The sequence below is a fragment of the Fringilla coelebs genome, assembly GCF_963513975.1.
Source record: "Fringilla coelebs genome assembly, chromosome: 5".
In the NCBI taxonomy this organism is placed as follows: domain Eukaryota; kingdom Metazoa; phylum Chordata; class Aves; order Passeriformes; family Fringillidae; genus Fringilla; species Fringilla coelebs.
In genome coordinates this window covers 26494459-26521734 of record NC_140033.1, presented here as the reverse complement: position 1 = coordinate 26521734, position 27276 = coordinate 26494459, and the positions used below count along the sequence as shown (strand labels likewise).

Here is a 27276-nt window from a genome sequence, read left to right as displayed (position 1 = left end):
AGACCACAAGGCAATTCTTTTAACATCAAAAGGATAAACGTGCTTGGAAATTGAATCCTGTTAGAGGAAAAGAACATGTGACAAGAAAAGGAAAATCCTTGTAATAAAGCATTATTGATCACTACTAAATGATCATGATAAAAAGCAGAGGCTAAAGTAATTGACCTGCTTTATATAGCAATGCTGGCATAGAAGTTACTAGGCTCAATACAGTATTTTTAAAGGCACTGCAAAGACAAATTATAGCAGTGAAGTATTACTATCCATATCTAACACATCGTTAAGACCCCTCCTTTCTGGGAGAGCTAAAGTCACAGACACAGAATATGTAAAGTAAGACATGCCCTTTTCCAGCTTGCTGCTCTTTGCAGAGGGTTAAGCAGAACAGTGGCAGTGGTAACATACACAAGTATTACATTTGCATTTTTTTACTTGTAATGCCTTCCAGTATGTATTTTTTAACACTTTTAAATGCTGGTCCAGATCACCTTGACACAAAATTGTACACTTTTTTTTTTCTCTTCTTTTTTTTCCCCAGGAGTTTTCATCTGAAAATAGCAGAAATTCAATCTTTATACCTTAAATTTAAACAGCATTGTTTATGCTTTATTGTGATGTCTCTGGTATGCCTTTTTACTAAACAGCAAGCTTAACAGAAAAAAGCTGCTAATTTTTGTTAGATAGATTTGGGTGATAAGTACAAAAGAAGAACCTGAACAGTCCCTTTTGTCCTTCCATTTCAGATTCTTCTGTTGGATATTTTCTTCGTCTTCCCTGTAACTCAACATTCTGAGTTTCAGGCTACATAATTACTTTGTTAATCTTTCCAGATAATAGTCTAGGGTTTAATCATTGCTTCTAATCCCTTATTTTAGTAGATAATATGGATCTCAGCTCTCCATGTCTACCAAGTCATGTGATCTCACTAAACAAGGAAAGGTAAACAGAAATTTTGTTTAACAATAGCCTTAACGAATCACAGAAGCTCTAAAAATTATAATAAAAATATTCGGTATATAATGCCAAAGTAGATAAATGTTTTTTCATATTTGTGACCAAAATATCAAACCCTGATTTTTTGTTACCCTAATGTAAGTCTTTGTGATTTACCCAGGAATGAGGCATTATACAGCTCTGAGCTTGCAATAGAACCTGCTGTAGTGTGTTAAATATTTATAAATTGCACATTAACATCAGCACTTAAATATTGTTATGAATACTTACAGGGGTCACTTTCATTAGAATGTGTGTGGGCATGCGTGTCCCTCTGTGTGAGAACAGTGGGTTTGCTCTGTTCTTCACAGATGTGGGGGTTTGTCTGGGCTCCAGCAGAAAGACAACAAGCAGTGGCATGTATCTGCTGCTGAACTGGGCAATGATCTAGTCCATTATTTAAACATGATCTTATTGGCAAGCGCATTGGTTTTGTTTTATTAAAATTCCAGCACTTCACATTTTTATTAATCACTTTCCCAGTCCTATTCAGTTGTGTTCCGATGCCTGTGCTGCGGTACCCATAGCAACACTTGTTAATGCTAATGAAACTGCAACATCCTAAGCTCCCCGACAGAGCAGCCCTGTTAAATATGGCTATTAAGCACAGTTGTATTTCTGTTAGTTCCAGCTCCCAGCAGACACCTGCTCTGCAGAAACTCTGTTCTGAGTTATTAGGATTCGGTAACTTACAGCTTTTCTTCAAGCTGTCATTTAACTGGAATCAAATTCTCCTATTCCTAGACAGAAAATGCTACAGAATATGTACAGTGTCTGTAAAACTGACAAGCTTCAGCTGTAGGATTAAGTGTTCTTTTGAAGTGCTCATTTGCATTCAATGAAAAAACAGGCAGGGCTGGGACTGATTGATCTTGGGGGAAGCTACAGGATGTGTTGTCCCCTAGAGCACATTGGACATTTTAACTAAATATCATTCATAGTGTGTTAACAAGCAGAAGTAATAGGTAAATAATTCCTCATGAACTCAGACTTAATTCAGCTTAATAGAAGTACTTGAGGGCTTTAATATATCGAGGTAGGAGATGATTATGTACATTGATTCTTCTTTCACTAGGAAGCATATTTGCGTGTAGTATTGGTGAGGACCATGACAGGGTGTTTTATTTTCATTATTCTGAGTTTTGGCTTTGAATACTGTTTATTTGGCAAATCATTAGTCATCCATCTTTTGTGCTCTGGAAAACAAAGGAAAAATCCTGTAATCAGTGTAAAATTGCTTCCAAGAATATGACCACAAATTAGGGAATGCTGCTGTGCCAACAAATAGATGCTGCAGTGCCAAGGCTGCAAAACAGGGAAGCTGTCATGTATGTATTTCAAGTGTCAAGCCAATCCTTCATGAAACTCTTACATCATCTCAAAAACAATTGATTCCAAGACAAAGCTTTAAAACTGCTCATTTCCTAAAGAGTTTTAAATGCAGCACTCTTTTGTGCAGAATTACCTGTAGGAATACAGGTTGGTTCCCCAATGTACTCTCCTGAGGGGTTTGGTCATTTTGGCAACTAAATGGTTTTGCCATGTGATCAGTGAGAACTTGGGGGAGGATGCTCAGCCCTTTTGTTTTCCATTCAGCATCTGTTGGGCTGCTCGTGTGGAGTGCCAGGTTTGCTAGGTGTCTTTTGTTTTCCTGTCATTCTGTCTTCCCTTTGTTCTTTACGTGTCTAAAATCCTGTCTTTTGCTCGTTATTTGGACTCCTGTATTCACCACTATGTCTTTGTTGTGTTCATTTTTGTTTTAGGATCATTTCAAGTTCTTGTGCTAATCTCCTCATGATATTAACCGGCTGTATTAATGAGATAATAAACCAGATTTGTTGGTAATGAATTGATCCATTCAACTATTGGATTTAATTAGAAAGACACTTAACATTCCAGCAGATGTTCTTATTTTGTTTTATTACCAACAGTGGGATATTTCCATCATAAAGTCCTCGGCCTAAGGCCTTGTTGCTGTGCCATAGACTACAAAAAATGACAGGAAACCCCTAAATATGTCTCAAGCAAATTTGTATTAATTCCTTTTTCATCATTTCAATTCTCAGACTTTGCAATGCCTTGAATTTTCAAAGTATTCTTCATTTAATAATAAATCGATTAATCAGTTTTAAAATAGTTTGATTTCTTCTTCCCTAGTTAAAACCCCTTGTCTTTGGACTTACCTCCTTTTCCTCTAGTCTTGTGACTCTCATTCCTTTGTATCTAGTGGCAAAGCTTCAAAAAGAGGGATGTGAGTGCCCTGTCCTCGGCATTCCCTGCAGACCGGTTTATGGAGCTTGCTGGTTGCCTGCAGGAAGAGCCCGCTGCTCCCTGAGCTCTGGCACTTGAGGCACGGATGCAGGATGCACCTCAGGGCCAAGCTGTGTGAGTGAAGAGTTCTAGCAGTCAGGTTACTTCATTTATCTGAGCACACACACCTCCACTTGCAAGTTAGAGAGTGTCATTCATGCAGCAGTGTTCAGTTTGTCCCCAGAGCTAGTGAGAGCGGATAGTTCAGATGTGCAACCAAGCAGAATTGAGCACAAGAGCTCCAGACTGCATTTAGTGTGCATTTAGTGTGCATTTAGTGTGCATTTAGTGTGCATTTAGTGTGTTAGGTGTGCCCATGCTGACAACAGTGGATTCTGCAAACTGAAGCCAGTGCTGAGTGTCCTTGTTAGGAAGCAGTGATAAAATCTTAGTGGCTTCTTTTCCTGTGTGTAATGCCTTTGAAGAAACCTCGCACACTGTGGCAGGCTTATGCTGAAATTGTGTGAGACAGCTGAGGCTGCAAAGCTGAGAAGAGAGGAGAAGGCAGAGAGGATGGTTCCCTTTCACCTTACTGCTTCTCAGCCTGCGCTCCTTAGTTTGCTCTTGCCCTTGGTGGACTCTAGTGGCAGCATTTTCAGCATTCTTGAGCAAAAAGGAAGGAATGGTTCTTAATGGTAAAGAGCTGGATTGACTCATCAAAGGATTTGGCAAGCCTGGAGCCAGCTCAAGCAGAAGGGCAATGGTAGATGGTTAGGAGTGGTGGGATAAGGTAGAGAAAGTCAGGATAATGAGACATCCCTGAGCTTCTTGGTGGCAGCAAATGGTTACGCTGGGGACCATCTCTGGGGACCTTGCCTTTCAAAACTCCCATTCAAAAGCCAAATCTTTCCTTCCTTTTCTTTCTGATAATAATATCTGTTGTATTGGCCATAACATTGCATGGCATATTGCTTTGTGATAATTGCATGTGTGACTGTGGAGTGCATTGCCTGCTCTGCTGTAGGCTGTTAGAACTGTGTGGGTGGAACATTTACTTAATTGTGCAAACCAACATTGGTTTGGAGCTTAGAATAATTGTATTCAAAAGTAAAAATGTTCCAGTAAGGAAAATGAATCCATTTTCATCTTGTTGCTTCACTAGCTGTGAAGATTAACTGGTCTTTATTATAACAATTCTTAAAATAAAATGAAGCCATATAATTTCTATAACAGGCAGCCTTTTTTAATTTACTTTTTTTTCCCTCACTGTTGTGATGGCGTATACAGTCTCTGTGCAGGGATCAGAAATCCATTGTACTGGGTATCCTGTGGGTGCTTATAAAAAAAAACAGTGCTTATTCTAGTTTTGAAGGTAAATTGTTTTCTATACCATCTCATTCTCAAATACCTTCAAAATACTTATTTTATTTTCCCCTGAAGAACTTGGTATACTTCTTAGTTTTAGTTTCCAAAGAACATATTCCTCTGTTCTCTTCATTCTACTAATTTACCTTTTTTAGCTCTGAATTAGCTGTTAAAGAGCATAGTTTTATCTGTCCTGTTAAAGATTGAACAACATGGTGTCAGCTGCCAGTTCTGTGACTGTGAAAGGGATTTTCTTATTTTCTGAGTTCAGAGGATTTTCTGTGAAGCCTTTGGGATCTCTCTTTGCATAACAGTCATGCTGCTTTTCTATTAGGCAGAGAAGAAAAACTCAGGGGCAAAATATGATTCATCCAAAATTTAATGGATGGGTTTTATAAGGCTCTCTTCTCATAGGGGGCCTCATGGCTGTGCTGTCATGTGCTGTCCATCACAGACACAAAAAGCAAAGGTGATCTATTTTGCTGTTAATACACTTTCATTTTCCTAAGTGGTAAGCAGGAGGGCCAGCTGGAGCATTGCAGGAAATCTCATGTTATTTGAGCAAATTCTACCCCAAAAAAGTGCTATTCAATGTTAACAAATGCAGAGTAACACACAGGAGTGAACACACAAAGAGTATGACCACTGTCTTGGCATTAACACCTGATTCACAGCTTAGGAGACTTTGAATCATTGAAGAGAATTCAGTGGTTAATGCAATGGTCCTAAAAGCAAGCAAAACACCAGAAATAAAAAGTAAATAGAAAAGAGATTGAAAAAGAAAAACATCTGTGCTGATTTTGAGACATCAAAATCTTGATGTCTCAGTTTGATCTTGGACATTTTCAAGCTGCCTCTTACCACATTACATGATGGGTAGACTGGAACTAGCCTCAAGTTGAACATCAAGGAATAAAGGAAAACTTTCATAAAATCATTACAAAAACATGAAAACTTGATGCAAATTTTTGTAGATGTTAAAAGACCAAGAATTTCAAATAGTGCAGGAAAAAGTCAATGGAGAAAAAAAAATAAAAGCTGCTTATCTGAGGGGCTCATATAGCCTTTGGCTTAAACTTTCCATACTCAGACTGCTGGAAGACTATTCTATTTGTGTGATTACTGTTTGTTTGCCCTGTTTTTATACCATTCCTAGGTGTTTGCTTCTCACCCTTGGCAGCCAGGGCACATGCACCAGAGGGGTGTTTGATCTGTCTCTGTGCAGTTATTCATGTTGCAGTAGGTTCTAAGAGAAAAGCTTGCTACTTTTCCTTCATTTTCAAATGTTTCTGCATGTAGGAGTCTTGGAGCCTGAGAATACATCTGAGAGTTTTTATTTCCCTGTTAGCCCTAAGCAGTGCTATAGTTAACAGCTTTTATTCAGTACCTGTATACACTCTGCCCCAAATATAGAAACAAAATTAGCTGCTTTTGCAGAGATTTCAATATTCTGCTTGGATTTATTTGTACTGTTTTGAGGTTTGTGCTGCATTAGTCCAGTAAGTGCTGTGCTAAAGGCTGTGCGTTTGTTCAGCTTTGTGCATTTATTCTCTTGTTTGGTGTTTTTTGTAGCAGATGAGTAAAAAGATATTTATTTCCATGGATTCCTTTTTCCTTCGCCTCTTCTTTTAAGTGCCTTCGAAAGAAATTGCATAAGCTTCTGCATTTGCCAAACTGCCCTGATAGCCTAAAGTTATTCTCTTCTAGCATCAGCTGCTCTGTTTGGGCAGCAAAAAAAACCTTCACCCCAGTTTATTCCTTTCATCAACTCATGACTGCAGTTAAAGACTTAGCAGTTCTGTTTTTCCAGGCCAGGCTGTTGCTATTCACAAGTACCCTTACCAAACAAGGCTCCTTGTCTGAGTTTTGTACCAGTTCCTGCTGACACACCTATCTGTTGAAAGTTGATTTCTTGAGGCACATAGGTGCTTATTTATTTGGATTTCTAAAGGTTTAGATAGGTCATTGCAAGAGAGCTATACCAAAAATTTACAAAAAGCAGTGTTGCTGTTTACTGGGTTAAGTTGAACTGGCTGACAGAGTATCTTCTTAGTTCACTTGGCATCAGCAATTGCAAAGGAAATTAAGTTCTACTTTTCTCAATAAACATGGTGTAATGCTTCTTCAGGCAGCAGGACTGGCTGTAACAATGGGCAAAGCTGGACTCTTGCAGGTACCACCAATTTAGCTTGGGAGATTTGACCCTTTCATGAGGATTGCTCTAGCACATGGTGTAGCCACTGCTGGTCTTAAAATAGGACAAAATGGAACAATTTCTGCAATGCCAGTTAAATAAAGAAATTTCTAAGGGAAGAGAATGAGCTGAAGTGTAGATAAAACTATGAGAAGAGAAGTGTTAGATTGTGCACAGCAGCTGCTTTGCTCTGGGTAATCCCATGCTCTGTGTGCTGCCATCTTTCCACAGTGCTTGGTTTTTTGTGATAAATTGAATTCAGTGTAACCCAGCCATCAGTCTTCAGTCCAGTCAGTGCCTTTCCAGAAAGTTCTATTTCTCAGAAGTCCTAAGTAGAAGCCTCAGCAGATTTGTCACAGAACTTACAGTGGCTTCCCAGGTCTGCCTCTCAGTGGGATTCTCCAGCCCTTCTTTGGTTATTTCAGAGTCTTGGTAGAAGGTGGGGTAGAGCACTGATACATTAACATATTCTCCTAGGAAAAAAAGCTAAATTACTGTAATTTTTTTGAAATTATTTTTCAAATTTTCCATGTGAGCAAGTTACCAGGCTGTCAGATTTAGTATATTGCCAATGTATAACATATATATGTGATTTTTGTAGGGTGAAATTGATTAATATTTACTCTATCTAGTAAATATTAATCAAGGTTCCTTTAACCATGTGTATTTTAAAATTCATGTGTGACAAAATAACAGACTTGAGAGAAGGCGTTTTTCTTAATTCTCCAGATTTCTTCAGAAACTGATGCCCAGGAGGTTGCCTCAGAATATCAGGAGATGGTTTTGCACTGTGAGGGTGTCTGAGCACTGGCACAGGTTGCCCAGGGAGGTTGTGGAGTCAAAGCCATTTGCATGTAGTCCTGTGTCAGGATCCTCCTTGACCAGATGACCTCCAGAGGTCCCTTCTAATCTCATCCATTCTGTCATTCTGTGAAATTTCATTTTTCTACAGAGGTGTTCATGTTGCTGCAGGAATCCAATAACTTCACAATACAGGAGTCCAGGACACCCATGTTTTCAGTTTTCAACTTCAAGAGGGCAGGATCATGGGGAGCTTTTTCCTGTTTGCTTTTTGCTATCCAAAACTGATGTATCTAAAATTGAAGATACATGTTGAAATTGGCATTTGCTTCCAAGATAAACCCTAACCCAAGACTGAGGTAGGATTAATTTGGAAAACAAACACCACAGTTTACTTCTGGACAGCTGGAATTTGGTTAGGCTAATGGGGCCAACTGTTTACCTCTCTTGGTCAGTGTGTCACTGTCTTAATGAATTATACTAATTTATGCCAATGGAAGAGCTTATGAATATAGACCAGTGTTGTTTAAATGGGGAACACACACATGTAACCCCAGGACAGCATGTGGCAGTGACTCACCTCTGTGTGCTGTCTCTTGGGGAACCTGTGTCTGGCTGGTACAGTCTGGTACAAACATGGGCCAGTCACCTTTCCACATGGAGCATGGCTGCCCCTTCCTCAGCATCTGCACAGCTGGAAAGTGTTCCAGTGGGCATAAGCATCTGTGTGGCAGTAATCTTGATCAAGGATAGTCTTTTGTCATAGAACAGGAAATTAGATGTTAATGGGGAAAAAAAGGCAAGACAAATGCATATCTTCAAAAGTCACTCAGAAAATTATAGAAGTGTTCTGCAGTAAATAAAAGTATAATTAGGTAAATTAACATGCAAAGCAGTTTGTGCTATACAGTCTAAATCCTTCCTGATAATCTGAGCAATGTGGCTCAGGGAGCCACCAAGAGTAGCTTCGTTCATATCAACAGGTAGATTAGATAGTGAGAAGAAGAAAAGTAGGTTTCCCATCATAAAATTTCTTTAGTAGTAAGCAGAGCACTTGTGTGTGACTGACTTGGTGTTCAGCTGGGAGTTTCATTTGAGAAAGACACCTGAGAACTGTCCTGTGCTGACCTCCCACCGTCCTTCTTGGAATCAGTGCAGTTAACCTGCTTACAAGCATCTTGCTCCTCAAGTGATCCATGCAACAAAACTGAGACTCAAACAGGTTTTACATGTACTACCTAAAAGTATTCTGAGAGATGTACATGTATTTACTCAGTCAAAATTATTTATTATTATTTTTATTCTTATTTTAGATACCGAGTGTATTTTGGAGCCTCTTTCTCTGCCAGAAAGTCCAGGTGGTGTTGATGCAGTAGAAAGTTCTCCCTATGTGCCTTGTATTTTCTGCAAAGAATGCTATGTCTTAGCAGAACAAAACCAGCTCCTGAAGCACATGATTATTGAACACAAGCTCGTCATAGCAGATGTGAAACTGGTGGCAGATTTTAGAAGGTAAGGGCTATGTCATTAAAAATGAGTGTGTGTGTGTGCAGGTGTTATTGAAAGCTTTGGGAAAGTAGAGATCATCTTTTTAAAAGGACATTGTGGGAGGATTGCTGCTTATGAGCTTTTTGCTGCTGGACTGTAAGGTTGTTTTCCTATTTCCTTCCCTCTCCCTAGATGTTGCTGGGACTAGGGAGCTCAGTTTTAGAATACATGACAATTCCTGTGTGTGACATTTTTTATATAGCCTAGGGTCTTCTCTGGTCCTTTCACTAATCAACAAGTTGTGTGCAAACCAGAAAGCTGGTTTTTAGCAAAGCCCATTCCAGACAATCAGCTTTCCTCATCTGGGGTTTTATTTGTGCAGGGCAATGTCCTAAAGCTGTGTATTGTACACTGAAGCTGCTCAGTACAGGATCTCTCACATTCTGGGATGAAATTGGTTTGTGCTGCTTTAAGGACAGTATTCCCCCATCCAAATCACATTTAATCCTTAACTATGCTTTACATGTACTGTGACCTGCATACAACTGTGCCTCCTTCTACAGCTGTGTCATTGATCATCTCACCAGGGTCACATTTGGCTTTCTCTCTCTTAACTTCCTCCAGTAGCTGGCATGGCCCCAGCTGGCTTGTGACTTCAGAGGCAAGGTACTTGCTTGACCTGCCAGTCTGCAGGTAGTTCTGCTGTAGTATTTAAGTGTTAGACAGATAAATTCTCAACTAAAATGAGTTTTCTAGTAGGTCTTCTGTCACTAGTTACTAAGTCAAAATCAAGACTTTGTGTCTATCAAGACTCAAAAAAAAAAAAATACAATATCATTTAGGAAGAGAAATGAAAGCCATATAAATCCTTAATCAAATGTATGAGCTTAACGTTGCTTAAAATTGAAAACTGTTGGTAGTTTTTGTTTGCTTTTCTGCTGAAGGCAGGCAGAAGGAGAATGTACTGTTCTTTGGAGATAGTACTAGTATCTTTGGGTAAGTAAAGGAATCAGAGCTGCTCAGTCATGGACCACCAGTCTGAGCGTGCTTGGGGGAATTATTTTGCATTAATAGAAATGTATTTTAAAATCACCCCTTCAAAAAGGGCCCATTTAGGTTCTTTCTGCTGCTAATGCAATTGGAAGGTAGCCAAATCTTACAGAAAGTGGCCCCAGGACATGAAATGATGGAATTGTTGCTCTGAAGTGTGCTTTTTCTGATTTGCTGTATTAGTAAAATAGTCTAATACTATGCACAAAAAAGAGAATATATTCTGAAGTGTTGAACTGAGGTGTGGAAAGTACAGGGATCAACTCTGTAAAGTAGTATTATTTTTATATTTAGCAATCAGTTACAGCCAGTCTTAGGAATACATTTCTTGACAGAACTGCAAGAAGTGGATAATCCAGAAAAGACCAATGCTAATGAAAATTTTTTTCTTTTCTTTTTAACTTTGAAGAATAAAGATAAGTTGGCATAAGGGCAGAGGGAAGAGATAAGGGAAAGAAGCTTCTGCTTCATGACTCAGCATGATCATCCTTCTGTCTCCCTGGAAGTGTCACAAGGCCTTGGTTTTATCTGGTCATTGATTATTTGGGTTAAGTCTTATGGTATGAAATCCCTTAGCTGTAATATCTTTGACACAGACAGTTATGGGCAGGTGAGTTTGTACCAGCGTTCATTTCTCTCAGTGCAAGGGAGAGACATTTATTAAATGAGCTCTTGAAATCTCTCCTTTTGCACATTTATGTCCTGAAAGCTCAAGGATGACTTGGTCTGGAAGAACTACAGTTCTGTTTAGCCACTCTTTCAATGAGCATTGCAAACAGTGGAGCAGGCAGAGGGAGAGCTAAAGACTCACCTCCCACTTACTGCCATCTGATGATGCTGCTGAATGAGCCTCAGCCACGTGTGCTGGCTTCACTGTGCTCAGCTGTCTGCTGCCCCACAGGTTTGTCCTCTCCAGGTCAGAGCTGGCAGAAAGAAAGGTGTGCTGATTGCTTGGCTGCTGCAGTTGAAGTCCTCAAATATCTTAGGTGAGAATGGTAGAGGCACTGTGAGCCACTATGGGATATGATGGCTGTGGCAAGTAAGCTTACAGATTGCACAAGTATTAAAAGCTGCAGCTATTTAAAAATGCTCTCATAATAATGATTTCTGATTTTTTAATTATCCTTTTCCTAATTTGGTGGCACAAAATAAGAAGAAATCATTGAATAACCTTTACCTTACCAACTCCCACGTGATTTATATCATACATGAGTATAAATTTAAGCAAGCACTTAAGCATTTTCAGATTATTTTTTATAGTAAAATTCAGAATAATTAGCACAAGAGTTGCTTGGTTCCCTTAATCATATAAATGAAGTGATGATTTCTTCTTGGTTAGACAGTAGCTTCCTAGTTTAGTGGAAATCTAATCTCAGTTGTGTTCTGTTGATGCAGCTGTAACACCAACAAAGATAGTGCAGAATGGTTTTAAACAACTGTAGTTGATGGGTTAAACTTTCAAGATGTGTTTAGGTCTTTTCTTATTCTGTCTGCTGTCTTACTGCCGGGTGTTCAGGGACTTCATTTTCTGTCTTTCTAGTTGTCTGCCAAGCTCCAGCTTTCACTGTAACTCCACAGGAGACCTGCCAAAACCTCACTTTTGTCAAGTTGGTGTTTTTATTGAGTTTCAGCTTCCTGACTGCGTCTCGCAGAACACAGAGCACGGTATTTTGGGAATTTGAGAATGCTGTGTAATATATCTTTTTAGTAAAGATGCATCTGAGTGACACTTCTGTCTGTGGATGTGAACAGGTCACAGTGTTTATGCAAAGCTTGGTGCAAATCTGCTTATTGAGTTCTTCACTTTGACAGTATGGTTAAACCCAGTTGAAGTGAAACTGAATTAATTTCATAAAATTGAAAACTAACATGAAGGAAGAAAAAAGGGACACAGGAGTTAAAAAAAAGAAACAAAAACACATAAGAATTTAGAACATGAAAAAAACAAGAGCTAATCAATTTTTTATTACCAGTTTATCAGTGTTTCCTTTTTCACTGATCATCTCCCCCTTATTTTTAAAGCTACATTCTGTACTGGAAGAGGAGGTTTGCAGAGCAGCCTATCACAGACTTTTGTAGTGTGATAAGAACAAATTCAAAAGCTCCATTAGGTAAGTATGCCGCTTGCCCACTCTCTGATGGGCAGATCATGTGATAATTTCTGGCATGTACTGCTGCTTTGATCAGCCAGGCATGTCTGACACTAGGGCAGAAAACCACAGAAGTGATGTTTAACTCTTAAGCACATATCTGAACTTACCTTTTCCAAGGATTACAGCACATGTTTCAGCACTGTGCTCAATGAGGATGGGATCAACACAGGCTTAAATGTGCTGTGATCTGGGGCCTGTTGCAAATCAAGGCTTGGAAGCAGAGCTGCTCACATCGTGCCTGGGGAGATGTTGGTACCCACTGCATAAAATATCAGTGGTGGTCCTTCCAAAATGACGAGAAACTTTCCCAGTGCCTTTTCTGACTTCACCCTGCCCACCACCTGCACTGATGCTGCTAGTTCTCCTCGGACATCACACCCCCCTTCCTTTCCCCTGTCCCAGGAGAGTCAGGAGATGGCATCTTCACAGAAGCCATACAACTGTGCAGTTTTCTGGGCTCCAGCACAGATCTGAAACCATCGTTCACTGTTCTGCTGCATGGGTGTGGTGGCACATTCCATCTCTGGACAGTGCTGACTGTGTGAAGGAAGAGTTTTTCTCACAAGCAGCTGATGCATTACTTTGGCTTTCCTTTTCTAACAGAAAAACACAGTTTACCTAAAATAAATAAGAACTTTAGGGCTTTTCTGCATCTTTAATTGTCAATAGAGACCTTAAAAGAGAGGGAACAATGCATACACCTGCTGTCAGAGATGGTTAGAAAGTGGAAACTGAGTACAAAATGGATGAAGGTAGTTTTTTATATTATTCAAAGTAATTTTAAGAAAAGTAGCCCTGGAAAACCTGAAAATAATTCCAAAAATCATAATTTTGTTTCTCTTACAAACACTTGGCACTCAGTTTGAAAACTGCAAACCAAGCACCTGAATAGCAGAATTATGAAATATCAATGAGCCTTCTCCTTCTCCCGCTCTCTCTCTCTCTCTCTCTCTCTCCTCACCCCTCCCTCTCCCTCCAGAAAATTGTTCATATCTTAACCCATTATCTTTTGTATTTTCCTACATGCTGAGTAATTGTAATTCCTTTGAATAAAATGTGTTGCCTTCTTCAATTGGATATGACCATAAATAGTAAAAAGGTTGCTAAAGATAAAATATTTGTAAAACATATAAGTAGAAATGTAAATTAGGCAAGTCTCAATGTATGGTACTGAACAGTTGTGTATATCCACAGGTGGAAAAATATTTGATGGTAAAAGGTAATCTGATAGATCAGAGCAAGGGGAGGATAAACCAAATTATGAGAGCTACTGAAAACTAACCCTAGTTACTTAGGGAAATAACTGGGAAGATAAAATTAAAGGTGATTTCATATTTCTTTCATGCTGGCTTTAATCTGCAACCAATGTAAATGCTAGTTGTTTTATGTGTCCAGGAGAACCATCACAAAAATGAATAAAGCTGGTAGTGGAGAAAAGCTATGCCATGATTTTGCCTTCATGCTCCAGTATAAATAAATATGCACAAATATTTAAGCATGTTTCATTAAATTATGAAATTAAAGTAGCTGACTTTTATAGGTTAATAATCACATTCTTACATTGTTAATGTATTCTAAAGTCTTAGCAAATTATCTGCCAGTAATATTCAAAGCAGCTGCAACTTCCCATTCCTTACTGACACTTTTTAATCTCTTAACAGAGGAACAGGACAATTATTTTCTTTTATGTGATGTTTTACCAGAAGACCGATTACTCCGAGAACAGCTTCAGCAAAAGAGACTGGTAAGAAATTATTTTTTTAATGTAAACATTCCAATAGAATAATATATAGCAACTTAGCAAGCATTTTCAAGTGAAAGCATTTTTGCAAGATGGCAAAATTCTGAATTTTTTTAAAGCTCATTTCCCTAGCTGCTGCACAACCATACACAAATCCCCTGTTTACAGGTTTTTCCTTGGGGTAAATATACAGGTTGTGTGTCAGTGTTCCACACAAGCTGAGAAAACACCCAGAACACTGAAAAAGGTTGAGTGTGCTGAACATCCTACATATGAGGAGAGGCTGAGACAGCTTGGACTGGAAGCCAAGGCTCACAGGGGAACTTAGTGATGCATATAAATACTTGATGAATGAAAAAGGAGTCAGATTCTTCTCAGCTGAGCCCACCAACAGCAAAAGAAGTAATGGGTATGAATTAAAAATCAGGAAATTCCCTCTGAAAACAAAGAAACACATGTTTTTACTGTGAGGGTGGTCAAACACTAGAGCAAGTTACCCAGAGAGGTTGTAAACTCTTCCTCTGTGCAGACAGTCAAAAGAAAACTCAACACATTCCTGGGTAGCCAGGTAGAAGGGACCTTGCTTGGGCACAGGGGTTGGACTTGTTGCTCTCAAGAGATCCTTTGCAACCTCAATGATTAGGTGATTTGAGGCTGAGGAATGCTATTTGGTGGATCTTCAGAGAGTATCATTCTCTGTGTGTTTTACAGTTTTCTACAATCCTTTTGGGTTTGTGAAAGACACCCTGAATTTAGCATGTGGGCATGCAGTGTCATAATGATATCTGTTTCCCAAGTGTGTAACATGTTTGTGATTTTGAGGGAGGAAAAAGGGTTGTGATGGAGCATGCAGCTGAAGTTTTCATAGAACCATCTTATAATAATACCTCCTGGCTGCTATAAACTGGAGTGTTCTTTTTTGTTTTTTAAAGGGCATTTGTTTCTGATTTTGTGGTGGTTTTTACTATGCAGTTCTGTACCAACTAAGCCTTCTCTCCACTGCAGTGCCAAGGGCATGAGGAGTCTGTTGGCAGGTGAGCAATCTCATCTGCTCTGCAAGTAGTTTCCTCAAACTCTGGAATGAGTGGAGAATTTAACCCTTAACCCCTTAAGGGTTAAACCCTTAAGAATTTAACACTTAAGCAAGTGCTGGTTTTGTTTAGAGGAATTAAATTAGGGAAGAAAGAAATATGCATTTTTATTATGGTGCAAAATAGTTTGTTCCTCTGTTTTGAATACCAGAATTGTAGCCTCAGTTTTACAGAAGGATTTTGTGAAATCGAGCTGTAGCTGTAGTTGGGGCTAATGGAGTCACTGCTTTAGTTACAGCAATAAAGTCTGTTTATTTTTTCATTTCCTTTTGCTGCAATCTGAGTGTTGACTTGCAAGTTAAATAGATATTTTGCTTTGTAAAGCCTTTTACCTCCAGATAAGTCCAGCAATTAAGAGTGAGCTGGCAAATGGGCTCACGTGAGTTGCATAGAATAAAGGCCAGAACCATACAACTTCTGGTGATTTTTCTGCATCCTTTGAATCCTAACTGCTGTCTCCAACAGCAAGCCCAAACAAGGACAAATGCTGTCTTTAAAATGTGCTGCCTGAAGCATTTCATTCTGCAGTTTTGAAACTCCAGTTTAGGAATATTTCAGGCAGTATTGCAGCAGGGAGCTAGCCAAGGTGGATGTCGTGCAGAGACATAATGGTGATTGTGATGTATTGAGAGAGGCCAAGGAATGAGCCTGAAGTAGGTTAGAGAGCACAGCTTGCTGAAATAGCTGGCGAGGCTGTGAAATATAAAACAGATACAGTCTTTTGGAAAAACACGGTCTCGACAAGGATTTTGTAGTTGTGAAGCACTACCAGGCAAGGAAGTCCTGGCAGCAAAACTGAGGATACATGGAGGGGCAGTGTCAGTATAAGGCACCTGGGTGTTTTCTTTAAATAAAAAAGTAACATCCCCAGACCTAATTTTTGGAAATACATACTTCCTGCAACAGCACTGACCTTGTCTTGCTGTCGTGCATACAGCCATTCACCCATCATCTGACTGGTAGTTTGAGGTGAAGGAGTTTCTCTTTCTCCCAAGTAAAGACCCCAAAGAGGAGTCTTCACCAACACTGCAAGCTGTACCAGCTTCCCAGGATGAGCTGTTTGTGTGATCCCCAGTTTGTCACAATCTTAAGCTGAGACAAGGCTCAGGAGGTTGAGGATAGACACTGGAAGGGATGGAGATGCTAGTCCAGTTTAGTGTAATGCAACTTCAGGAGTGCTGGTGGTGTGTGCCACAGCTTCTTACAGAAACTGCCAGGCCTGTGTCCTCTATTAGGAAAAAGCCCTCTGGGGAGCCTGCAATTAGCTGTGTAGGATTGAGTTTGCCATTCCATGGGCTGTTAGGTGGTTACCCTTAAACCTGCTCATTGATACCAGAAGTAAAGCTGAATCACAGGTATAAACATTTAACTGATATATTTTATACAAAATTATTTAAATAGTTGCATAAGGTCTCACTGTGGATTGCATTTATTTCCATGCACCATGTATATAAAGTTAAGAGAATTTTATTGGAACTTAACTGGGACACATACTGCCTTTGGAAAAACTTGGAATTTCTGGGAGAACCCACATGCAAAACATACTAACATCTGGTTTGTGCCAGCAGCACGTTTTATATGTTCATTGTTACAAGTAAGGATAAATATGTATAATAAACTTATGTGATGGAATGATTTTATGATTATGGTTTTGTCTGAATAACTCTATCTGTTCCTTTTCATAGAGAGAAATTCTAGAACAGCAACAACAAGAGAGATATGACACAAGTTTTCATAGTATGTGTATGTTCTGTGATCAAGAATTCACAGGAAACAGGTTCGTTTATTGCCCTGTTTGCTTTTGTTTTATTTTTTGATACCTACTCAGCATCTTTGCTTATGTATTCAATGTCATTGAACCAGTTAATGCATAATGGTAGGGCTCAGAAGGTAGAATTAGCTTTAAGGTTCATAGTTTACGTGTTTCTTTCAACTGAAGTGGCATTTTAAATAGATCCTGTCCTACTTCTCAAACTTTTTTATTTCTTGTGGTGCAATTATTTCTATTACACAGTATGCTGGAGTTGGGAACAAACCATTTTAAAGAGGAACTTTTTTATGGCAACTGTTTTAGTGACAAGGACAGCTGTGTAAGCCAGTGTGATGGTTAAAAAAAAATTTTATCCAGTTGTATATTTTCTTGTTTAAAGCTCACCTTACTAGTGTGAATTTGAATATCAAATGGAAAAGAGGAGAGGAAAATTAGAGTGAGAACAGAGGGCTTTACAGCATCAGTCAAGTGTGAGCAAGAATTGCACTGAGGTGCTTGCTCCAAAGGAACTTTGTGTATTCAGAGTAAATCAGTTTCAGTTGGAGAGACTTAATCTGTCTGCATGGGTAGTTCTGGTAATCTGGAAGGGCAGAAGCACCAGGGGTCATATTCCTGCAGGTCATCCCAATGCTCTCTGAGTGTCCCTCTCTGCTGCCTGGTGACAGTAGAGGAACTTCATCCTCTGCTTCCTCTTGAGTCTGACAGGCAGAGTGCATGTTTGAAAATCATGGCAGGACAGTGGTAAAAGCAAGTGTCAACATTCTGCTATTTCTTTAGTCCCCAAAAGCAGAAGCTGAGGCATATAGAGAGGTTGGGTACCTAAGGAATGAACCAGTATATCTCTGTCAGAAGAATATCTTATTTAGACATCCATTATGTTTATTTGTGTACACTTTTGAGTGCCATCGATGTTGCTGGTGCTGTGTGAAGCAATATTGATGTAAAAGCACTTTGCATCCAAGAATTTCTGCTCTGCTAACCAGCAGAGAGAAGTCTGACAGAGGGCTTTTTAGAATGTTTCTCAAGAGGGTTGTTTGAAATGTGATCTGTTTATACAGGGTAATGAACAAGCTTTGCTAACAGCGAGGGTCAAAATAAACTGTACTGTAATTTTCATTTAAAGGATTATATTTCATGCATGTGCATGGAGCAGTTGAAATGTTACTGAACATTCAGCAGAGCTGAAAATGAAACACTTCCTGTTTCAATAAAACTGCATTCTTTATTTCCTAGCAGTGGCAGCGAGACTATTACAGTTTATTTAACATTGGCTTTTATGCTGTTTTAGAGCCATTGGTGTCTTTTAAATCAGTAATTGAATAATTCTTAAATACATGCAAAAATATGTAACATTCTATTTGAATGTCTTTTGTAGATCTGTTCTTCTCAATCATATGGCAAGAGAGCATGCCTTTAACATTGGGCTGCCAGATAACATTGTGAACTGCTATGAGTTTTTGGCTGTATTGCAGGGGAAGCTTGACAAGTAAGTGGAGTTTTGTTTGTTTTCAATAAACTTGGGTTGGATTTCTTTTAACCTGGAAATAGTAGGTAAAACTTAATTCCACATTGTGGCTAGTTAAGAAGGAGCAAAGAGAGCATGTAAGTTTATTGTGAGTCCTCCTAGAAATCTTTTTGTGGCCTTATTGAAAGCCAGCTCCTAACAGTCAATAGTATGAACTCAAGTGCTGTGTTTCAGTTTGGTGTTGCACAGTTTGACATCAACAATAGCACATGCCTTTCCCTCATAACTGTTAGCAAGAATGTTCTTTCTCATCGTGACAACTTTTTGCTAAACATCTCCTTATTTGCTAATACAGAGTCCTTGTTGCAGTCTTCATTTGCCTCCATATTTTGATGTTTGGTCCCTCCCTTTTGTGCTGCTTAGAGAGCAAACCCAGAGCAGAAGGGGATAGATACATGTTAACTTTTCCCAGAAAAGAAGATGTGTTAAGAATGCCTTTTCTTTTATCGTTGCTGTTGCCTAATGCACTGAATTGCCATGCTCGCTGATAATTTGCAGCTCTGTGTTTCTCAGTAGGACCTGAGGCTTTCAGTTAGAGGGAGTTTTGTCAAAGCTGATCCTCTCTGTAATTAATTCACATGCTGAAATTGTGTCCTGAGTAGTGAAAGGCCACTCCCCCTCTGGCTAAGGATAGACACATCAGCTATGCTAGTAGAATAGTACCTGAGAATAAATTACTAGAGGAGAAAAATCTTGTTTCAGGCAAATAAGACTGCATTATGTATGCTGACAGAGAGCCTTCCATACTCTGCATGGGGATACCTTTCTCAGGCAGAGCAAACACTTTGCTGTTAGCAGGTGGAGCAAAGAAGGTATTAAAATGCATAGATGTGTTCTGGCATCAGACCTGTGTTTCACCAGCAAGGCAATCTTGATTTGAAGTCTGCAAGCACAGGGAGAACTCAAAACTTCTTAAATGTCTTGAAAGGCGGAATGATACTGAGAATCCTGAATTGCTGCTCCACACAAAACATCTGAGGGGAATCTGGAACCAAAACAGTTCAATGATGCTGATTTAAGGCAGTGCATATACTTCTGTTTGCTTGAATTGCTCTGGAAGACATACTGTGGTAAAAGTCTCATTTGTTAATGAATGTTTTCACCTTCTCAAGTAATGTGTATGTACACTAAAATAATACTTTCCTGTCTGTGTACATATATGCATGTACCTATGTGTATGTATGTCTATCTGTGAATTATATATACTTCTCTCTGTGTGTGGATATGAATTTACTTACAGAATTTTACTTCTTAGGATTTCAAAACCCATTGCCCACCCTCTCAAACTTTCATTTACCTTCCCTGTTGAGGTAGAACTATAAAAACTTTCTGTTTAGCTAATTTAAATTGTTTCAAAAGATAAGTAGTACGTTCACAGTTTGGTATTTTTTTTCAATCTGAATTACAAAGAAATAATTACAGATGGATTGGATGTCAGTGTAAGTCCATGCTGAGTTACAGAGCTCACACAGGGAGCAATCAGCAGTCTTTCTGTGCCTACTTTGGGTAATCAGACCAAAATCCCACTTTGCATATGGGGCAACCAGTAAAATTTTTTATCAATATTTTTCATTTTTTGTCATTGGTATTTCTGTTTGATTGACTTTACTGTGATCTAAGATTGTCTTGTAATTTATTTTTCTTTTCAAATAAGCTTTCTGTTCCTTCTAGTTTGCTCTGACATGCTTAAGTTAATCTTACTATATATAACCCCAGCTTATTTAAGTTTATTATTTTGTACTAATTTCAGTTTAACACGTTGACCTGTTTACCTTTTTATCTTAGCTTGCAGTGTTTATACTGTGAAAAAGTCTTCAGAGACAAAAACACACTTAAAGATCACATGAGAAAGAAGCAGCATCGCAGAATCAATGCCAAAAATAAAGAATATGACAAATTTTATATCATTAATTACTTGGTAAGTAGTTCTGTGAATAATTAGCAACATTATCTAGTTAAAAGGGAATAAATCCAAACTAGCAATTAGTATAAAGGTCAAAAATCAAGTGAGAGATTCTTAAGAAGTATGCTCATTTATGGTGTGATATTCTGGATAATTGTCAAACTAAGCACGAGTAAACATTTTTTGTTGAGATTTGATTTTGAGAGATGCAAGAGTGTAGCTTGAAGAGACACTAATCATCATGTCATTAGTGCTCAGTCTCTGCTTTAAAAACAGAAGGGAAGGTGAGATTGAGCAATTAAGTAAATGGAAGTCTAACTTAAAGCAAGTTGGCTTTGAGCTCATTTTCTACAAACCTTAAGCTGGAAGTGCTCTTCAGAGGATAAATTAAATGCAAAGAGGAAGAAAATGAAAGACACAAAGATGAAAGAAAAACAGTTAGTTTTTAGCCTCCAGGTAGGTGTATGTTGCTAAATATTTTTTTATCTCAGACCTCTGAGAGTGTGTGCCTGTGTATGTAACAGATTTTCATTTGCTGCCTTCAACTTATGAATATAGGAGCTGCTTCAAAAGCTGTTATGTTCTGTCCCAGAAATAACTATAGTTCACCTGAAGTAGTCTTTGTACCTTCTACATGTGCTAATATCCAGGTTATAAATAGGCATTCTTGACTGTTTTACCTACTCTTTCCTTTTAATTTCTCTCCATGGGTGTTACTTTAATACAGAGAACAAAAATTTGTATGTTTAATGCTCTGCCAAGACCCTTCTACCCAAGACAGAATGACTTCCCTTGGGGATATTTTATATTTTTCTTCCAAAGGTCAATATGATCTGAGACCTGGAGGTTTTTTTCTAGATATTCAAATTTCACAGTGTTGAAAACTGACCTGTATTTGCTGCACAGCAAGGAAAAAGTTGTGAAGCTGTGTAGGGTAGATGTTCTTAGATCCTCAACTGAACTGAGCATTTTCTTCTCCTTTGGAAGTTAACAGATTTTAATTTCATGCAATCGTTTTAAGTAGTTTTAATAGTTTCTTTCTTCTCTGCTTGTCCTCCATGTAACATTATGTTTTCAGAACTTGGCATCTTTTTAAATTATCTTTTGTCTCTCATTTGCATTCATTGTTCATAATTTAATGTGTTCCATCTTAGATCAGGAAATTGAGCTAGATGACTACCCAGAATCTCTGAGAACCATGAAGTACTACTTGAGAAATTTGAGAGACATGCAGGGAGGTCATAACATGAATACAGACACAGTGGCTGTGTCATGTTAATGAGCAGAATATGCCAAAGTAAATATAACACCAAGGTTATTATTGACATACCTAACCTCTTTTCTCCAGTTGCTCCAGAACTGGTGGCCTTGCCCTTTGCCTATCACCTGAGAATGGTCTGTGGTCTGTGTGCTTGCTGACCCACATGCAGGTGTGGCCAGACCATGCCAGCTGTGTCCCAGTCAGCTGTGTCCCCTTGGTCCCTTTGTCTGCAGCTGGGATCCTGGCAGGGCGCCTTCATGTGCCCGCCTGAACCAGCTCAGGTGTTGGTCACTGAGCAGCATCACTCAGACATGCATTCCTTCAGGTCCTGGAAATTACAGACAGTAGTAATTAGAACTCAGATAAGCTACATCAAATGTTTGAATGCCAAAATGTTTAAAATTGGACAGGGGGTACTGCATGTGCAAGATCTGTGCCAGTACTGGGACGGACTTGAATGATCACAATTCTTTGTCTGGCTCTACATCCTCTGCTACAGCCACGTTGTCTTTCCACACATTTTCAGTTGTCTACACTACAGTCTGCTCAGGGGACTGTTTCTACTCAGGCTTTCTGATCCTTCACACTATACCCACATCAGAATTTCTGACTTCTTTTAAAGAAAGGATTAGTTTTATTTTTTTTTAAAGATCGAAACCAGACTAAAAACTCTCTCTTAAACACTTATAACATGGTTCACTATAAAATGTATAGTTTTTATAGTTACAATAAAATGTATAGTTCACTATAAAATGTATAGTTCCTGTGTGTTTGCACACAGGAAATTTTTAGGAATGTTCCTACATAATGGAAAGTATTTGCTTCCTTTAACAACCCCTTTTTTTCTGCACAGAGACAAGAAGACTAAGAGGGAGAACCTCAGTTTCTTCACTAGGGGTTCAGTAGATTGGCCTTTACATCTCAAGGAGGAAATATTCTGTAGAGCACATACATGCTCTACAGTAGGTTATATTAAATGTGATAGAATGGATTTTTTCAAGCTGCAGCTATATTCAGTAAATTCTAGATGCTATACAAAATCTGCTTTTTGCAATGGCTCAATGTAGTGATTTTGCTTCCTCTCCCCTAACACCTCACAACTAACCAGATTTTTTTTTTTTAATGTGTACTATCAAGGTTTACTCATTTTTCCCCAATGAGTGTTAGAGGTCTGTGCTTCACGTTGCTCTAAATGTCCGGGAGATTATGCAGTTTCAAAGACACAAACATGGTTTACATACCACGTCTGAAATGATTCCCCAGTGGATTTGGAGGTCTTTTGTCAGTATTGTGTAAGGGTGGAAGATTATACCAATCCTACAGAATGGCTTAGATTGTTAATTCAAAGAGATGAACTGGTACTGGAGTGCAAAGAACTGAGCAACAATGTGTCTATGATATATAGATATAGAATTCCTTATTTTTCTTTTCTTAAAAAACAAAAAAAAACAAAACAAAAAAAAAAACAAAAACAAAAAAAAAAAACAAAAACAAAAAAAAAAAAAACACCCAAAACTTCCAACCTAATTTCCTTGTTTCTGTGTGTGCATTATCCTGTGGCCCCATGGCACACCTTGCACAAAGAGCCAGGTAAAAATGGAGAGAGAAGAACTTTGTAATGTGGTGCCTGCTGGAGGCCATGAAAGGACAGAAAGTAGTATTAAAACTCTTATTCCCAGAGGAACAGAGGCAAACCCAGACTGACAAGACCTTCCTTTTTGTATTCACCTGATTGTTACCAGCAGCACTTTTAGGTATAGAGTATCCTTTGTAGGAAGCCCAGGTGTCTATTTTCAAACTAACTAATGGCATGTGTCTACAGTATGTAGCATCAGTGAATTAATACACTTACAACTAAACTAGACAGCTGAGAAATGGTACCTGCTACTTACTAGAAAACTTGTTTCATAAAACCTTTATTTTCCTCAAAAATAAAAAGATGTTTTCTCCTTATTGCCAAGCTCTAGATCATCACTATTATCTGTTGGGGGGCAGGGGAAGAATATTTTATTATGGGAATCACTTCTTATATTTAACCTCTTTTGATTAACACTGTGTATTTTGTAAAATAGTAAAGGGAAACCCTTCATAGATTGGTGATGATTCAAGATTTAATAAAATCCCCCGACTGGGGAATGCTTCATATTGAGATTCATCCAACATGGATTAACTAACGTTGGGGTAAGGCCATCTCTTCTTCCTGATGGACCATCTCGAGTTCTGCAGCAATATAAAACAGATAGCATAACTCAGATGATCACAGCAAGGCAGGTGAGAAGAAGGGCAAGAGAACATTTGCAGAGGAAATCAACATCTGTTTGGAGTTGGTGAGCTGCACAGGCCTGGATCTCCATTTGCTTGTAGTTTGGGAGCTGCTCTTTAGGGAGCAGTGCTTGAGATACCAGCTGCTGTTTCGAGTTTCTCCCATCTCTGCACTTTTCAAACTGGGGTGTGTTGCCTCAGTGAGGCACACAGACTTTCTTCCTGTAGAACTGCACTCTGGTTGCAAAGGTAAATTGCCAGTGAGACATTTCATCTCTGTGCATTTAGACTACATTTTGGAAGAGGAAATAATCAAACCACACACATTTGCATGTTCTCATTTTTCTATAGCATCATCCTCTCTGTGAGGTACACAGAAAGTGTTTAAAAGAAAAAGTTGTTTTCTCTTGAATATATAGCAAGGCCTTTGGGGTTTTTTTTAATTATGCATTTTCTAGTGTTTGAACTATTAACAATGTCAAGTCTCATTTTTTCTCTGGTTTTGTTAAGAATTTCTTGGGGATCTCTAGAGATCATTCCTGGCAGCTCTTGCATCTTGGATGAAAAAGCAAAGAAAATTGAATACTTAACAAAGGCACCCTTGGTCCCAGATGCCCATCGAGCTGGAGAACTGAAAAAGTGTTAAAAAAAAAAATGAAAAAAACCTGAAGGATTTTTAGGAATGTTTCAAAGAACTCTTTTCCACCCAATTGCTCAGATTCAGTCTCTTGGCACTTTCATCACAGTGTTCCTAGTTATCCATTCACCATGCAATTTTCCAGTGATACAAGACCTGGTTAGCTTTTAGCTTTTTCCTTTTCTTTTTTTCACCTCTGAATATAAATAGATGAGGGAAACAGAGACATCTTACAAGCTCCCTCTCTGCCTTCTTCACAGAAACACCATAAAAAACAGCAATAACAAAGCTCAGGGACGTTTTTTCCTTTCACCTTCAATTAAAAGGTGAATCTTAAGACTGCTGTTTTGAACAAACCCTCTTATGCTGATACACTTTGAGCTGGTAAGGGGAAAAATGGTGAGCATTCCTCTTCATTTTGCTGTGGTTGTGAACCACTATCTATCTGCTCATTAAGGTGTGAACATTAGCAGAGATAGGAAACGAGCGTGCAGCTGGGAGAACATGTGGTGAGAGGTGTTAATGGCTTCATGAGATCTCACAGGCATGGTGACATTAATGAGTCTCCCCTCTCACTCAGAGAGCTTACCCACTGCCACGTAGTATCATGGAATTCATTAGAGGGTTTTCATTCTGCAATATAGGATGACATTCTGTTTAGAGCTGTCCAGGGACAATTGTTTATCATTTTCCAGATAGACACTAACAACTTCAAAAATTCTCATTAAGCTGTTAAATGATGGATATCTTTTGCTTCTTTTTCCAAACACCCATAAAGGCAATAATCATACTTGTTGCTTAGGATGTTATTAAATATGTTTATTAGTAGAAATATTTTAATAAAATCAGTTAAAGGATTATCTTTTTATTAGCTGTCTTTTTTTTTATTTTTTTAATGGGGACAAGCTTGTCAACTATAATCTTTGTGAATCCTCCACAGCCGTCAAAATTATGGGTTCAAAAATACTATTTTGATTACTGGTTAGTTTGCTTGGGTTTATTTTTAAAGACAAGAAGAATCCCAAGAAAGAAAAACACTAGCTAAAGATCACTGCTGGTATTTGAGTAGAGCCCTTCAGCTTTTTATTGCCTGTTATTTATATCTCAGTCATGCTGAGAGTGCTTGCCATTGTGCTGAAGGCTGCACTAATGTATTGTGATATACTTGGTGCTGAAGGTCTTTAAGGTATAAATAAACAACACAAAAAGCAAAAGGAGGAACAGAGCACCGCGAATAGATGTGCTTACGTTCATGTCTGAGGAGAGGAGGGAATGCAGAGTGGAGTCTGTCTCAGAGGTCTGTGCCCTGGCTCTCGCTGCCTTCTGGAGCATCTGTGGCTAGGCTGACAGCGTGTTTGCACTGGCACAGCCCTGAGCAAGGCACAGGCACTGGTGGTGCAGCTGGAGCCTGGGGTGGGACAGCTCATGGAGCAGCACGTGCTGCTGGAAAGGCAAGGCAAGGCAGGCGGACTGGATTGAGCAAGTGTCAGGGCAGGCTTGAGGTATTGATAATATACCTGCCCAGGAACACTTTGGAAGTGTTGCAACTCTGGTTTTCTTGAGAACTCTGTGCCAAATCATCTTCCTCTCAGCTATAGTGTGGGAAGAGCCCTGTTAAAAGATGAAAATAATTTTTACTTTAAAAATTCTTATTAAAGCAGTGTTGTATGACTGCCTTGTACTCACAGCAATACTGAAGTGATCCAAAATAAGATATTGATTGTGACTTCTGAGATGTTCATTCAGTGACAATGTGTGATGAGAATCAGGAAATGGTTTTTTCTTTTCTTTTCCCCCCAGGAATTTGGAAAGTCCTGGGAGGAAGTGCAGTCAGAGGATGACCGGGAATTACTAGATAACCTAGAAGAGTAAGAGTTACTTATGTACCCATTACACAGACTTGCAGGACCATTATTTTTTGAAGTAGTTGCTGGGAAAATGCACAGTTACCCAATCAAGGCATCTCCAAATTGTCCTCATTAAAAACACTTCTCAGCAATGAGAGCTGTAAGCTCCATATTTCATCCACAAGCCTGTTCTTTGTTTCCCTAGGGCTCAAACAAGAGCCTTCTGAGTTTGTAATGATGTAGACAAAATGCATTATTCTTTAGTTTTGCACCAGAAAACAGTTGAACAGATTCTGCTCAAATTTAAAAATTAAAAGTGAGCATCAAAAGTGTCAGTATGAAGAAGAAATTGTATAAAAAATTGATAAATAGGTAATAACTAGAGATTAAAGAAGGATTTCAAAGGAAACTTCTCAGCAGTGCTGATTGAGGGCAACATCCACCTTCTCTGCATTCTTCTGTGGTCCAGGCCCTCAGATCACTGCAGAGGTGATTTCCTTGGCCATAGAAAATTGAATAAGCAGGAAGTAATTTATGGGAATCAAGGTCCCTGATCTTCCTGATTCTCTGTGTCTTGAGGTTAATTTTACTTGATTCTGCCTGGTGCAGTAATAGTTCTATCTCTCAGAAGCATTAGGATTTAAATGGATGTTTTGGTAAAGTATTCTCTGTGTACTTGTTTAAATGTAGCATAAGTGAGTAATTAATATTTCATAAGTAAATAACACTTAGAGTTAGCTCTGCCTGATGATTATGACTTTGGCTGGTGTATTGAAATATTGGAAAGTTATACAAGAATTTTAAAAGACCTTAGAAAAATAAATACTGAAAGCAATATTTAATGACTTGCCAAACTGGATAGAAATTGAAGTTAGGATTCTGTTTATTAGTGCAGACAGTTTCAAATAGCATTAAATGGCTGTCTGCATAGAAATTACCCAATA

General features: G+C 38.7%; 1 protein-coding gene across 1 annotated transcript in view; it reads left to right on the top strand.

Annotated features, from left to right (window-relative positions):
* ZNF277 (zinc finger protein 277) overlaps positions 1-27276 on the top strand; it is a 39677-nt gene that overhangs the window by 8261 nt on the left and 4140 nt on the right. Inside the window, exons 2-8 of the mRNA XM_084206250.1 lie at positions 8917-9115; positions 12164-12252; positions 13956-14038; positions 16812-16903; positions 18273-18383; positions 20208-20340; positions 26286-26353. Coding sequence (XP_084062376.1) covers positions 8917-9115; positions 12164-12252; positions 13956-14038; positions 16812-16903; positions 18273-18383; positions 20208-20340; positions 26286-26353 — 775 coding nt within the window. The remainder of the gene's footprint in view (positions 1-8916; positions 9116-12163; positions 12253-13955; positions 14039-16811; positions 16904-18272; positions 18384-20207; positions 20341-26285; positions 26354-27276) is intronic.